The sequence below is a fragment of the Humulus lupulus genome, chromosome 1 (genome assembly GCF_963169125.1).
Source record: "Humulus lupulus chromosome 1, drHumLupu1.1, whole genome shotgun sequence".
NCBI classification, from domain to species: domain Eukaryota; kingdom Viridiplantae; phylum Streptophyta; class Magnoliopsida; order Rosales; family Cannabaceae; genus Humulus; species Humulus lupulus.
Window position 1 is genome coordinate 215748724 of NC_084793.1, and position 13129 is coordinate 215761852.

A 13129-nucleotide genomic window follows, 5' to 3' on the forward strand; every position below is an offset into this window, starting at 1 on the left:
AGCCCACATTACTGGCTCGCATGATTGTGTTGAACATGCTTAAATGATTGTGCGGATCCGAATTCCCATCAAATGGTGGGACATGAGGGATTCTAAATCCCTAAGGAAATGGGGTGCTAGAAATATGCGGGGCGAAGGGCTCGAATTCTTCATCGAACTCTTCGTCTCGTTCCTTTCCTCATTCGTTTTGTAAGAGCTTGAACGCTCTTTCCAACTGTTCAATCCTTTCTTGGACTGGATCTAGGGGGGTCTGACTTGAAGCAGCGGGAACTAGTTATCGTTGATTAAAACTCCAATTTCGTATCTCGGCGCAGGGTTCTTGCGCCCATTGAGATGATCCCTCAGATCCGGGTTTGATGGATTATCATTCCCCCGATTATGGTTCAGATGTTCTCGTAGATCTGGGTGTTTCCTTCAATTCCCAGTGTTTCTACGTTCCTAGTCATACATACTGACTAATCTAGTGTCTCCCGAGCCTTCATTGACATGGCTCATTGCATGGTTGTTTCGAGATGGGTTTCTTGTCGGTTGCCTCATCTCAATAGTGTGAGACCGTGACATTTGGCTTCTTGTTGGTTGGGGGCCTTTATGCTCCCTAGCAGTCTCCCCATTTCCATGCCTTTGCCCAACTCGCCTTTCCCTATCACCATGGGTCAGTTGTGTGTTCCTCCGAATTGGTGAGGGGTATCTTATTGGCGATGGTGGGTGCCTTATTGGTGATGGTGGCTGCCATCCATTATGGGGCCTAGAAGGCCTTGAGTTTGCTCAAGCGGGTTCTGCAACGTTCTGCGTGGCGCCAGGATTTTGGGTCTGAGCCTCCGAGGGGGCTCGGTTATTCCCTACTCCAGTTAGTGTCTCCGCGGTTAGGTTGGCAGGACCTCCAGCCTGGTTACTTCTTCGGGTTCTCGGCGGAACAGGCTATTCTGCTGGCGGTGGAGGTTGCTCCGCTCTTCGGGTGGCAGCATTTTTGTGTGGCCGCCCTCGAGGCCTACGTGGCGGAACATGAACGTCCCACGAAGGGGGAGCCTGATCCTCTAGTGGAGGTGGGGCTTGAGCCGCTTGCGCCTCAACAGCTAGTCTGGCTAGCTCTTCATTGCATTTCTTTGCCTCTGCCAACTGCTTTCGCAGTTGAGGATTTTCGAGCTCCACTACCAAGACATATCATTCAGGATTGTAGTACATGTCCTCATCGTCCCTGGGGGTTGGTGGCCCCCGAGAATCGGATGAACCACTCCTCTCATCAGGGTCCGAGTTCACCATGGGCTGCTTTCCAGGGCATCGGGGGTAGTCAGCTTCATCTAAAATTTCCTCCTCAGGAACATTGGGATCATTTGCTGCCATTGTTGATTCGATAGGTTCTTTGACTGAACAGACTCATGCACGTATTGTTTAACAGCTCTCAATGAAAGCACCAAACTATTGACGCCGTTTTTCGTCAACTTAAATAGTAAAGCAATTAAACAAATAAATACTGGAGCAAATGAAAGAAGAGGAAAACAAGAGGATTTTTACGTGGTTCAACAGTTAACTCTGCCTAGTCCACGAGTCTATATTATTAATACTTGGGAGTTTTCTAGAAACTTTTCAGAGAAGAGTTGCCCAGAGTGTTCTCTCTAGAAATCAGAAAAAAGGTCCTTTACAAATGGTGTTTCCTCCTCTATTTATAGGGAAGGTTGCACAATTCATTCCCACATATTTCGGGAAGATATTCCGTAAATCAATTATCATAATGCTATTAAATGCATTATACGTCCCATGAAGATCGGGAACGGATAACAGATTAAATGATATTCCTTAAATATTGGGATTGTACAACAATAAACATGTTCACACGTAATGGATTATCCCAGACGATTCATCAAATCTTCGAGATCAGCAATTAGCATTGAGCCTGTCGAGACCATGAGTCAATCACGAGCTCTCCACCCAACTTCGTGCTATGCTCAGGACAAGTAGATGCCAACGAAGCTGCTACATCCGAGCTTGTACTTCCCGAGCTCGAGCTATCTCGCCTGAAGGCAATCGGTGAAAAATATATTTAAGTGTCATGCCGTTGCGAGCTCAGAACATGTTCGAGGCTACACACCCTCGAGCTTTCAAGGTCGGTAATTACAGTGAAGCGATCTGACTGAAGAATCATATGACAACCATGCATATTTCGAGCTCACACCTAATGAGCCTAGCTTTCGGGGTCATAACTCCTTATCTCGAAATCTGGGTGTAACATATTTTATGTAATTATGTTATATTTTGTTTAATACCATTTTTTTAATTGCTTTCGAAAAATGGTGTAAATATATATATATATTTTTAAAAATCATTTATAAAAAATACAACTATAGTAGTAGTTATTTTTATGATAATATAATGAGTAATGATATGTGCACCCAAATATTACACATAGTGACGTGTCACTGTTTTTTAAAACAGTGGTCTCAATTTTAATAAATGTGATTAGTTAGCATAAACTGTCACATCACTGTGTATAATATTTGAGTGTATATTTTGGGTGCACATATCATTACTCTAATATAATAACTTATTAAAAGAATGATATTAAGTTTTTTTTTTAAAATGCACTAAAAGAATGATTAAGTTATTATTATACCAAAATGATTAAGTTTTTGTTAAATGAAAATAAAAATAAAGGACAATCAAGTAAGATTTCTTTTACAACCTTAACACTTCTTGGAAAAACTAATTGATCTTTCTATTAGAATTAGATCGGACTATAAAAGAAGCTAATTTATGGGCTATCATATTCCTTTTACAAGAATCAAGAAACATGACAACAAAATCTATAACGAGAAGCATAACAACAAAAATGACAGGTGTTTGATTCTTTAATTAAAAATTTATTTTTTGTTTTTAAAAGTTAAAAATTGTTTTTTGAAAACAAATTTGGGTGTTTGACGTTGTTTTCATAAAATAATTTTTAAAAATAAAGTTACAAAAAACAGAAAATTTTGAAAACAACAAAAAGTTGTTTTATTGTTCTCAAATTTTTTTTGTTTATCTTTTTTCTTTCTCACATCACTTTTTTAATTATTATTATTTTCTAACATCATTTATTGTCGTATCATTTTCTCTCTCATTAGTTTCTCTCTCTTCACTTTCTCTCACATCACTTTCTCTCTCATCACTTTTTCTCTCATTATTCTCTCTCATCACTTTATCTCTACTCACTTTTCTCTCGTCACTTTCTTTCTTATCACATTCTCTCTCATTTTTTCTTGGATCAATTTATCTCTTCTCAATTTCTATTTCTTCAAATTTTCTCTTCTTACTTTCTCACTTCTTATTTTTCATCATTTTTTCTTTCAAATTATTTTATCTAATTATTTATTACAAACTTTTAAAAGATTTTTCTCTTTGTAAATATATTTGTTAATTTTTTATTTAAGATTAAAAAAAATAAACCTAAAATATTATTTTTAGAAAACATTAACCAGACACCTTTTATTTTTTTTAAATTACAAAAACTGTTTTATGAGAACACAACTTTTAAAACAAAAAGCATAAAACAATACCAAACATGCTTATAGTTTCCTAACTTTTATTGTTAAGACTAATTTAAATTTGGTATTTTCGTTTTGTCAAATCAATGAATGCCATAACAACATAATTTTTCCATATTTTTTTCTCTCAGGTGCCACCTGATGATCATGTATGATTATGATAAACGAAGTTTAAACTGATTATTTTTCATTTACTAAATCACAAACTTTTTTTTTCATTTATTACTAAAGTAGTTAATTATCATTGTTTTTTTCTTTCTTTTTATTACTATAGTCTTGTACTCCAATATAATATTTCTTGATAGTTGTTGCAAAATATTAGATTTAACAAATCTAAAGTTTTATTAATTTTGTTACTTAAACAAATTAATAAATAACATATGAAACAATTAAGATTTATAGTTTTAGTTTTTTGTGATAATCTCAAATTTTTTATTATTATTATTCAAATCCAATATTTTCTGGAATGAAATGAGCTCAAAAATCATAGAGCCTTTTGTCCTAGTTGATTATGATGAGGAAACACTAGAAGAAGGTGCTGATGTGGAAGCCTTGCCCTCAGCTGACTTGGCATGCAAACTTTCACCAACCTTTTCACTCTTCAGTACCTCTTCCTCAATATGAACATCATCCTCCACTGATAATACCACAGCTTCGGTTCCATGACGACCTTCCACAATGGCCTTCGTCACCTTCTCGTGTTCATCAAAATGGACTAATTTGGTTTTCTGGACCGTCTTCTTCTTCCTCTTGAGGAAACAGAACAGAGCAGCCGCAAAGAATGCAAGGAAGAAAACACCACCAACCGATATGAACACAATAACTATAACAGTTGGATGATTGTCCGGTGATGGTGGCTGAGGAGGCAGCGGAGGAGGGTGCACAGGAGGATGAGGTGGCAGTGGAGGAGGGCGAATAGGAGGATGAGGTGGTGGGCGGATAGGGGCATGGGGCGGCGGTGGAGAGCTTGGATGGCTTGGTGGCTTTGGTGCTGGAGGAGGTGGCTGATTAGGGTGATAGGGAGGAGGGAAATATGGGAAATTGAAGTTGTTTTGAGATGCCATATTGGTGTTCTTTTCACAAATACGGAAGTTGATGGTTTAGATTTTAGCTGTTAAGTTGATGATTTAGATTTCAGCTGTTGTGTGGAGAAGAGAGCATTGCCTGCCTATTTGAAGGAAAGGCTTGAAGCCAACCTAGGAGACTTGGAGTTCGGAGTTAGTAGCAGGTTTTAAGTGACTTAACTCTCATTCGAAGATTTCCAATTGGATTGTTTGGATTGAAAAACACTTCTCAGAGATGACTTCATATTTCCCAAGAAGCATATTTTAGCTTCAAACGAGGTGAAACGGTTAAACACACATGAAGTCTGGCTCCTTATATATTAATGAATTTAGTATATTTTGCTTTGGACAAAATAAAACTATAATTCAGGTGGGATATCTTTATCTGTATTACTATTATACCATGCTAGTAGTGATAAGCGGGAATTTAGTGCAACTTAGCCACAAATCATACTAAAATAATGTTGGAAGACGAAGAAAACACACTAAAACAACCCTAATCGAGAGGAAACATTGCTAGTTTAACTGAAACTTTGAATGAAATTGTGAAAAATAAAATAATAAAAAAAAAGATCGCAGCCATAGATGTAAAGTTGGGTATTTAAATGCCACCAAAAAAAAATATTTAGTTCAGGAACCAAATTGTTATGGAGTCTAAAAGTTAATAAGCCAGTTCTACAAGCAATTGGCTACGGCAACCTCAAACTTTCAAAGCAGCTTTGTGAACCATAGTTTCCTTGTGTATCTGGTGGCAACTCTTCTCAACAAGATCAAGCAGCTTCTCCAAGTTTGAAGACCAGGCGTTAAGAATTTCGTTGCTATCCTTTGCCGTTTGAAAATTAACGACACCCATCGGCCTGTCAATCTTTGAAACTAGGGCCTTGGAAACAACCATTTCTGAAAGATGCTTCTCAGCTTCCTGCATTTACAGAGGAGAAAAAAGAGTCCAAGCTAGAGATCAACACCAATATAACTTGAATATCCAACAATGGTATATAGGAAGCAACTAACAGACACATGATTTAACTACATTTAATTCTTTACAAGTTTAAGCCTGGTAAATTAAAATTAGCACTGACAAACCTGGATACTGAGACACAAGAGCTCTGCAAGTCTCTTCAGCGTAATCCTGGCGTAGTACTTTGAGACAACTAAGATATTCTGAAAAGGAAAATTTAAACAAATAAATAAAGGTAACCAGAAACAAAAAGCTGCAAAATATGCTAGTGTCAGGAGAAAACACACATGTTCTATAACCCTCTGTTTTAGATCTTCAGCTGCTTTGTCCCCCAAGAAACCTCCAAGCATGTTCTTCTCATTCTCGAACTCATCCTTGTATGAATTCCAAAGAGCTGTCCATTGTACAACCTCCATGGTGACCAGTTGCTTCAACAGCAACCTACAAAGAATGGATACAACACTCGATTGTCTAATTAAACAAGGCAGTATGTTATATACACAGCTAACACTCACAGCATTTATGCAATGAATACAACTGCCCGAGCCATACCTAAAATTTGAAAGTTCAGTGAGATTCTTATCCTCCAAGGTGGAATTAAGAAGACTTGATTGCATTGGATCATGTGGCGCCAGAACCAAGTACCAACATATTTTCCTTAAGATCTGCACGCGGAAATCTATCAGAGAAGTTCTAAATAAATCAAAAGCAAAAAAGGCAGAGAGGTACTTTACCGGTATCCAGTCAGAAGGGTTTTCTTTGACAGCAGGAATCTCATATATTGCCTTGTAGCATCGGCAAATTTCAAGGTAATCATTGTTATGTGAATAATACCTGAAAATAAGCCAAAGCCAGTATTAAATCATGTATTTCTTTTTGGAACTAAAACAAAATTTCAGCAAAGTTATGATGGCATACTAAAACATAAACTGTGAGGTTCTTGTGCAAACCCTCAACCTCTAAAATATTATGGCTAGTTACAGAGCTATATCCAACAAAAATAGACAATAGGTTACGAAAAATCAAATATTCTGTTGGTTTGTCGCAATTTCATGTGATGGCTTGAAATACTAAAACCCAAAAGAAAATAAGTTAATACACTTTTGAGTAAAATTCCCAAAGAAATTTTCCTAAAACAAATGGATCAGCTCATTGCCCAAAAGTGATCTATTAGTCATCTTAAATGACAAATCTTCTACAGTAGCCAAGCTTTATCCCAAATCAATCAAAGTATTCAATCTTAACAATCATAAACCAAGTAACATTTATATTGAAATGATTTTTTAATCGCCTGAACCTATAATATTTGAGGAACACAAACTATAGCAATTACTATGGGTATCGCACCACAGACCCTTGGGAGCAAACCACTGACAAGACCATTTGAGCTATATACCCCTCTTATATATTTGAAAAAAATTTCACAAGGCCTTTGATGACTATATGTTCATCAAAAGCCAAAAGAGAAATATATATCACAGTTTAAAACAATGATGGGAAAACGTAATATATTCTAGAAGACAGTGAGTACTATTATGCAAAGCATGAACCAAAGCTTGACAAGCTCATCATACTACTGCAGCACTATGATATTACTGCACACATTGATGGGAAAGTAAGATATCCTCGACAACAATGAATCAATACCACTGCAGCACTATAATCCAATAAACAAACCTCAAAGACCAAAGTCAGAAACACCATGATTAACCATAAGATGAGATCTCACAAATCCTCCTTAAGATAATTACAGTTCAGTCAAACATCACCAATCGTATGAGATACAATAAAATACAGAGAGAACAGTGAAATGGGAAAACTCCCCCCATGTACCTTATCATTAATTCATAATAAATCCGCTTTAACTCCAAGAGTGATGGAATATCAGCAGGAGCCTCCTCAACAACACCATCACCTTCTTTAGGTTTTTTCTTCTCTTTTGAGATGTCAACATCAAAAACCCTTGGACTAATCTTCCTTGACAGGATTTGGGCACGAACATAATCTTGACGATCCAAACACAGTCGGACCTGCAAATTTTAATGATTGGATAAACAGTGGAACTAGCATCAAAATTATGTTCCAATACATCAACAATGTAAGAAAACACTTTCTATAAATACTAATGTAACCGTGGTAAGAATAACATACTTGTTCAAGAATGAAAGCAATTTTCTCAGTTTTTGCCATAGCGCCAAAAGTTTCAACCTGTAAAGCTAAACCATCAAAAAGTGCTTGAAAAAGTTATCTTACAGGAATGGAATATCACACTGATGAAATCCTGCACCAACCGCTATTTCTTGCATCAAATCAGCAGCTTCAGCTATAAGTCCTTGTTCTTCCTTTATCTTTGCAAGTTTTTTAGTCAACCTGGCTCTCTCAATCTCAACATATATCTACATATCCACAGAAATCAGTAGAAGAAAGTATGAGATAAACTGATAGGAGCCTTTAGGTTGGAGCATTAAAAAACATATTTACCTTTCCAGCAGCAACATTATTAAGGGTTTTTATAAGCTCCACACGAGTTTCAACATCTGGAGTCTCATCTATATACTGCATTGCTTGCTGGACCATAGCAGTTACAGCCTGTACATAACACCCCACAAATAGCATTGAGAAAACACAGTTCTTGTATCTTGTGATAAGCCCCAGATCAGATTTGCTTATAAAATGAAGAAGGCTAAGTGAATTAGTTTTTAGCTGAGTTGTCATGTAATAATAGGCTGCTAGTTATTTAGTAGGATTGCTTAGTTGTCATGTAATAATAGGTTGTGGTTAGTCTTTGAGATGGCTATAGAAATGTATTTAAGGGTCATGGGATTAGAGAGTTGGGTGTGCAGAAAATTAAGAGTTTAGACTCATTGTGAAGAGCCCAATCCTCTTGACAGGTTGGATTAGGATAGTGCAAGCCTCTCGAAAGCTTGTAAATTTGTACTCCAGTTATCATTTCAATAAAGATCTCCTTTAGGGATTTCAGCAATTGGTGTTGTGAGATTGAAAGTTAGATTGCTAAGTAAAAGCCTATCAATTTGGTGCGGTGAGCTGCGAACATGGGGCCAAAGAAAGTCAAGGAAGTAGGGGAGAAAGGAGATTCAACTGCATCCGTGGAAGATGAAATGGAAGCTTTGAAAGTCGAAGTAGCTGTTGTCAAAGATTCCATCCAAGAAATAGGGCGACAACTACAACAACAGTTACAACAACTTCAATCATTCCTAGATACCCAAGAAAGGTCAAGAAAGCAGCAAGATCATCAAGAAGGCGCAACCAACAACCCAGAACCAAGAGAGACCCAGAACCAAGAGAGACGACATCAGTCGCACATGGCAAAGGCATGAAGATGATGGCAAATGCTGGTGCTTCAAAGGGGAGTAGATTCGTGGGGGAAACTTCAACATAAAGGAATCATTCCAGCTCTTCTTATCGCCATGAACAAAGACTTAAGAAGTTAAAAATGCCACTGTTTGATAGAGAAAATCCATATGGGTAGATTATGCAGGCCGAGAGGTACTTTGCTTGTCATATTATGACGAAGAAGAGAGAATTGAAGCAACTTTCATCTCGTTCTCCAGTGATGCTCTATTGTGGTACCAATATGAGAACAAAAGGCGAGCCATATTGAGTTGGGAAGAAATGAAAATGCTGATGTTGCGCCATTTTCGGGACATAAACTGGTTCATTATATGACCAGTGCTTGGCTGTGAAGCAAGAAGGATCTGTTGCTGAATTCAAGAATTTTATAAGAATGTTGGCACCGTTAGGCAATATTCAGCTAGAAGTTCAATTGGGAACTTTCATTAATGGATCGGTGCCCTCCATAAGAACAGAATTACGAATTCAGCGACCAAGAAATGTGCATGAAGCTATGGAAATAGCCCAAAATATTGAGGAAAAGTTGAATGCGGCTGCCCAATTCCGACCGAAAACATCCAATTTCAATAGCACCTAAGTGCAATTTTCAAGTGCAATACAAGGGAGCACCCCAACCAGGACCAACTACACTAATCTGATGGGAGAGGTCAGAAGATTGACTAAAAACCAGATTCAATACAAAAGAGAGAAGGGCCTATGTTTCCGATGAGATGATAAATGGTCTCCCGGACATCGCTGTAAACAAAAGGAGATGAACATCCTGATGGTTCCTGAAGAAATCGATGACGCACTCTCGAAGCAAGGTTCAGAAGATACAACGGAAAAGGCAGCAGAGTTAGACTCCACAGAAGTTGGAAATTCTGCAGAAGCGTCCCTACATTTGTTGGCTGGTTTGACCTCTAACAAGACTATGAAACTCAAGGGCCAACTCGACTCTTGTGAGGTGGTCATTTTAATCGATTTCGGGGCTACTCATAATTTTATTTCTCAAGATATTGTGACCGAATTGAACCTTCCTGTCACCAAGACCAGCGAGTACGGAGTGACGATGGGAAATGGAGATTCCATGAAGAATAAGGGGGTTTGTAAAAATTTAAACATCCATTTCCAAGGGGTAGAGATTTGAGATGATTTTTTACCACTGAAATTGGGAAGTGCGGACGTAATTTTGGGGTTACAATGGCTCACCACTTTGGGAATGACTCACGCAGATTGGAAACTTCATACCATGGAATTTCAAGTGGGAAAGCAACGAGTAATGTTACAAAGTGACCCATCTCTTGGTAGAACATTAGTTGCATTACAGACAATGACAAAGACTAAAAAAGCTCAAGCTAAGATCAAATCAGCAGGGCCTAGTAGGAAGAACTGAAGTTTTGATAAAAGGGAAGTCACTGCCAAACTTCGAGGCTACCTGGGAAGATTTCTCCACCATCCAACGACAACTTCCACCTTGAGGACAAGGTGAAGGTTTTGCGGGGGTATTGATAAGGCCCAGATCAGATTTGTTTATCAAAGGAAGAAGGCTAAGTGAATTAGTTTTCAGCTGAGTTGTCATGTAATAATAGGCTGCTAGTTAATAATAGGTTGTGGTTAGCCTTTGACATGGCTATAGAAATTTATTTAAGGGTCATGGGATTAGAGAGTTGGTTGTGCAAAAAATTAAGAGAGTTGGTTGTGCAAAAAATTAAGAGAGTTTAGACTCATTGTGGAGAGCCCAATCCTCTAGAATGGTTGGAATAGGATAGTACATGCCTCTCGAAAGCTTGTAAAATTGTACTACTGTTATCATTTTAATAAAGATTTCCTTTAGGGATTTCAGCAATTGGTGTTGTGAGATTGAAAGTTAGATTCTTGCTAAGAAAAAGCCTATCATCTTGTATGTGAGAATAAATAAGATATATGAAGAAAGAGTTTGTTAACCCAAGGGACGAAAAGAAATAAAATAAACTGAAATGAGATTCTTGAAGATCATATGAAAATAAAAAACCAAGTGCAAGGTGAACCTGCTCTAAAATAAAGACAGAAGTATTTACTTGACTAATTCCAAGACACTAACTAAACACTTTACTTTTTCATTGTGATGGTAAGTTGTAATTAAATGCTTTGTCCCTCAATCCCTTGAGGAATCCCTATTCCACATGAGGTTCCCATAACAGTGAAGTTGAATGCTCCATTCTCTTTTTATCTTCTATATCTTTAGTTTTGGAAAAAAGAAGCATAGTATTCTAAAGTCCTTTCTTTAAAGTCCTTTCTTGGTAAAGGAAGGCATACCACCGCAAATAACATACCAGTCGCTGAATCAAGTGAATAAGCAATCAAACTAACACTATATAATATAAACTTCTTAGGAGAACAAAAAATACCTTTGTTTATACGATTACAGGAGTTGAATCCTGGACCATTTCCTCATTAAACTACTTGAGTTAGCCACAAATAACTAGAAGACAAACTCGCCACACATATAATGGTGCATTACACAGAACAAAGTCCTAACTAAAACGACACAGTTAAAGTTAGTTTTCTTGTTGCATAAACTAATACCACCAACACGAGGGTTACACTATCAGCGCCAAAAAAAAAACATATGCAATAATTTGAAGAAGAAAAACACTCGTTCTGGCATCTAGACATAGTCAACTCTAACATTTATAAGCAAATGCATAAATTGCACATACTAAAAATAGAAAATTATAAACAACTTATGAAGCATAAATACTGCTCCAAAGAAGTTTCTGATTTTTAACAATTACACAAGTCCTAGATCCCTTTAAACAGTTTGTAACTCTTTGTCTGCAGGTAACTAAATGTTTAAAACCGAATTGAAACACAGAACAATTTAAAAATCATTATCCAACATTAAAGTTAAGTTGGTCTTTTTCAATGTAGTACCTGCTTAAGTTGACCCCGGCGTTTTGATAAGACAATAATCTGCTCATTGAGGGTCTTCCAAGCACGTGCTTCAAAGCAGAGTTGTAGAATGTCAGTGGCAGCCTTCTTGGTTCCTGCCACATCTCCAGCAAGCCTCATCTGCTTCTCCACATTGAGCAATTGCTCTATGGTCGCCTCCAAATTACCTCCTCCTTCCTGGAAGTTGAACAAATTCGTATGCATAATTTACTTTTACAGTCAAATGAATCCCGCCAATGAAAAATCCGAATGAAAAGAGGGTATTACCATATTTAATTTAGTTTAGATCCCAATATACGATAACCAAATGAAAACCCTAGCAGAGAACTGCCTGTCACAAATGAAAACCCTAAGTTAGAGTAATTCAGTAATTCATACATAGTTTTATATTAAGCTCAGTTTTCCGGGAAAATGCATGAGAATTTTTTTTATGAATAATAATAATATAAAAAAAGAAATGCTTAGCCCATCAATAGATTCCTGGTAAAAAGAAAATTGAAATCTGAATATGTCAAACCCTTGTCACTTAGAGGAAGCTATGATAGAAAACCAAACGGTAGTAAAGTTGCTAAGTTGATAATCTTTTCTTGGCAGAAGATTCTTGTGAACCAAAAAAAATACAACCAATACCATATCACTGAAAGTAAAGAAAGAACGGAAATTGTAAGAGTACCGTAAAGGTACAGAAATCCAAGATCAGTGTCCAACGGTCGAAAAACCAGTCGCCGTGGAGTTGGGCTGAGCTAAGGGCAGATGGCCGTCAATGGCGCTTCGGATCCGATGGTGAGAGAAGAGTGTTTGGCTGTTGAGAGTTTATATCCGCGAGGTTGCCTCTTCCATCAAGAAATTAACAAATGCTTTTCCAAAACTGGTACTTGTCACGGGTAGTCCTCAAAATCTCCATTACTTTGTTATAAGGTCCTCGAAATATTATTTATAACAATTAAATACTTTTATTAATAAATTGTAGAATAAAAAAAGTAGTGCATTGTTATATTTAGCACATTTTAACAAAAGTATTACTCTAATGTTATTTTAAAAAGTGTGTCAAATTTGACATATGATAAAAATTGTGTTAATTTTGGCACAAGATATAGCATCGGTCAAATTTGGCCAAACAATAAATGTTACTTTTTTATTTACCATATTGTCACTAATTTATTAGTAAAAATTAATGACTAACCATATTATTTTTTTTATTCACTTTTTTACAATAAAAAATGAAAAATTAAATAATTTTTGTATATTATCAATCAATATCGAATGAATTGTTGACTTTATTTTTTTTTTGTTAATTTACATTTTGT

At 36.8% G+C, this 13129-nt stretch overlaps 2 protein-coding genes across 3 annotated transcripts; both read right to left on the reverse strand.

Moving 5' to 3' along the window:
* Nucleotides 1-3831: 3831 nt before the first annotated feature.
* Nucleotides 3832-5164, reverse strand: LOC133803312 (protein TRACHEARY ELEMENT DIFFERENTIATION-RELATED 7A-like). The gene has a single exon (XM_062241311.1). The coding sequence runs from the start codon at nucleotides 4580-4582 to the stop codon at nucleotides 4028-4030; it is 555 nt and encodes a 184-aa protein (XP_062097295.1). The 5' UTR covers nucleotides 4583-5164; the 3' UTR covers nucleotides 3832-4027.
* LOC133803296 (26S proteasome non-ATPase regulatory subunit 12 homolog A) lies at nucleotides 5165-12653 on the reverse strand. Of its 2 annotated transcripts, none has more exons than XM_062241293.1 (12): nucleotides 12496-12653; nucleotides 12090-12153; nucleotides 11805-11999; nucleotides 8022-8129; nucleotides 7832-7936; nucleotides 7692-7748; nucleotides 7374-7570; nucleotides 6275-6374; nucleotides 6093-6205; nucleotides 5828-5981; nucleotides 5666-5743; nucleotides 5165-5501 (listed from the first exon to the last, which is right to left on the reverse strand). In XM_062241293.1, the coding sequence occupies exons 2-12, from the start codon at nucleotides 12090-12092 to the stop codon at nucleotides 5283-5285; spliced, it is 1329 nt and encodes a 442-aa protein (XP_062097277.1). In that variant the 5' UTR covers nucleotides 12093-12153; nucleotides 12496-12653; the 3' UTR covers nucleotides 5165-5282. The 2 variants fall into 2 exon arrangements, with proteins under 2 accessions (XP_062097277.1, XP_062097283.1); XM_062241299.1 differs by having other exon boundaries at nucleotides 12090-12149; nucleotides 12496-12650.
* Between the last annotated feature and the right edge of the window lie 476 nt (nucleotides 12654-13129).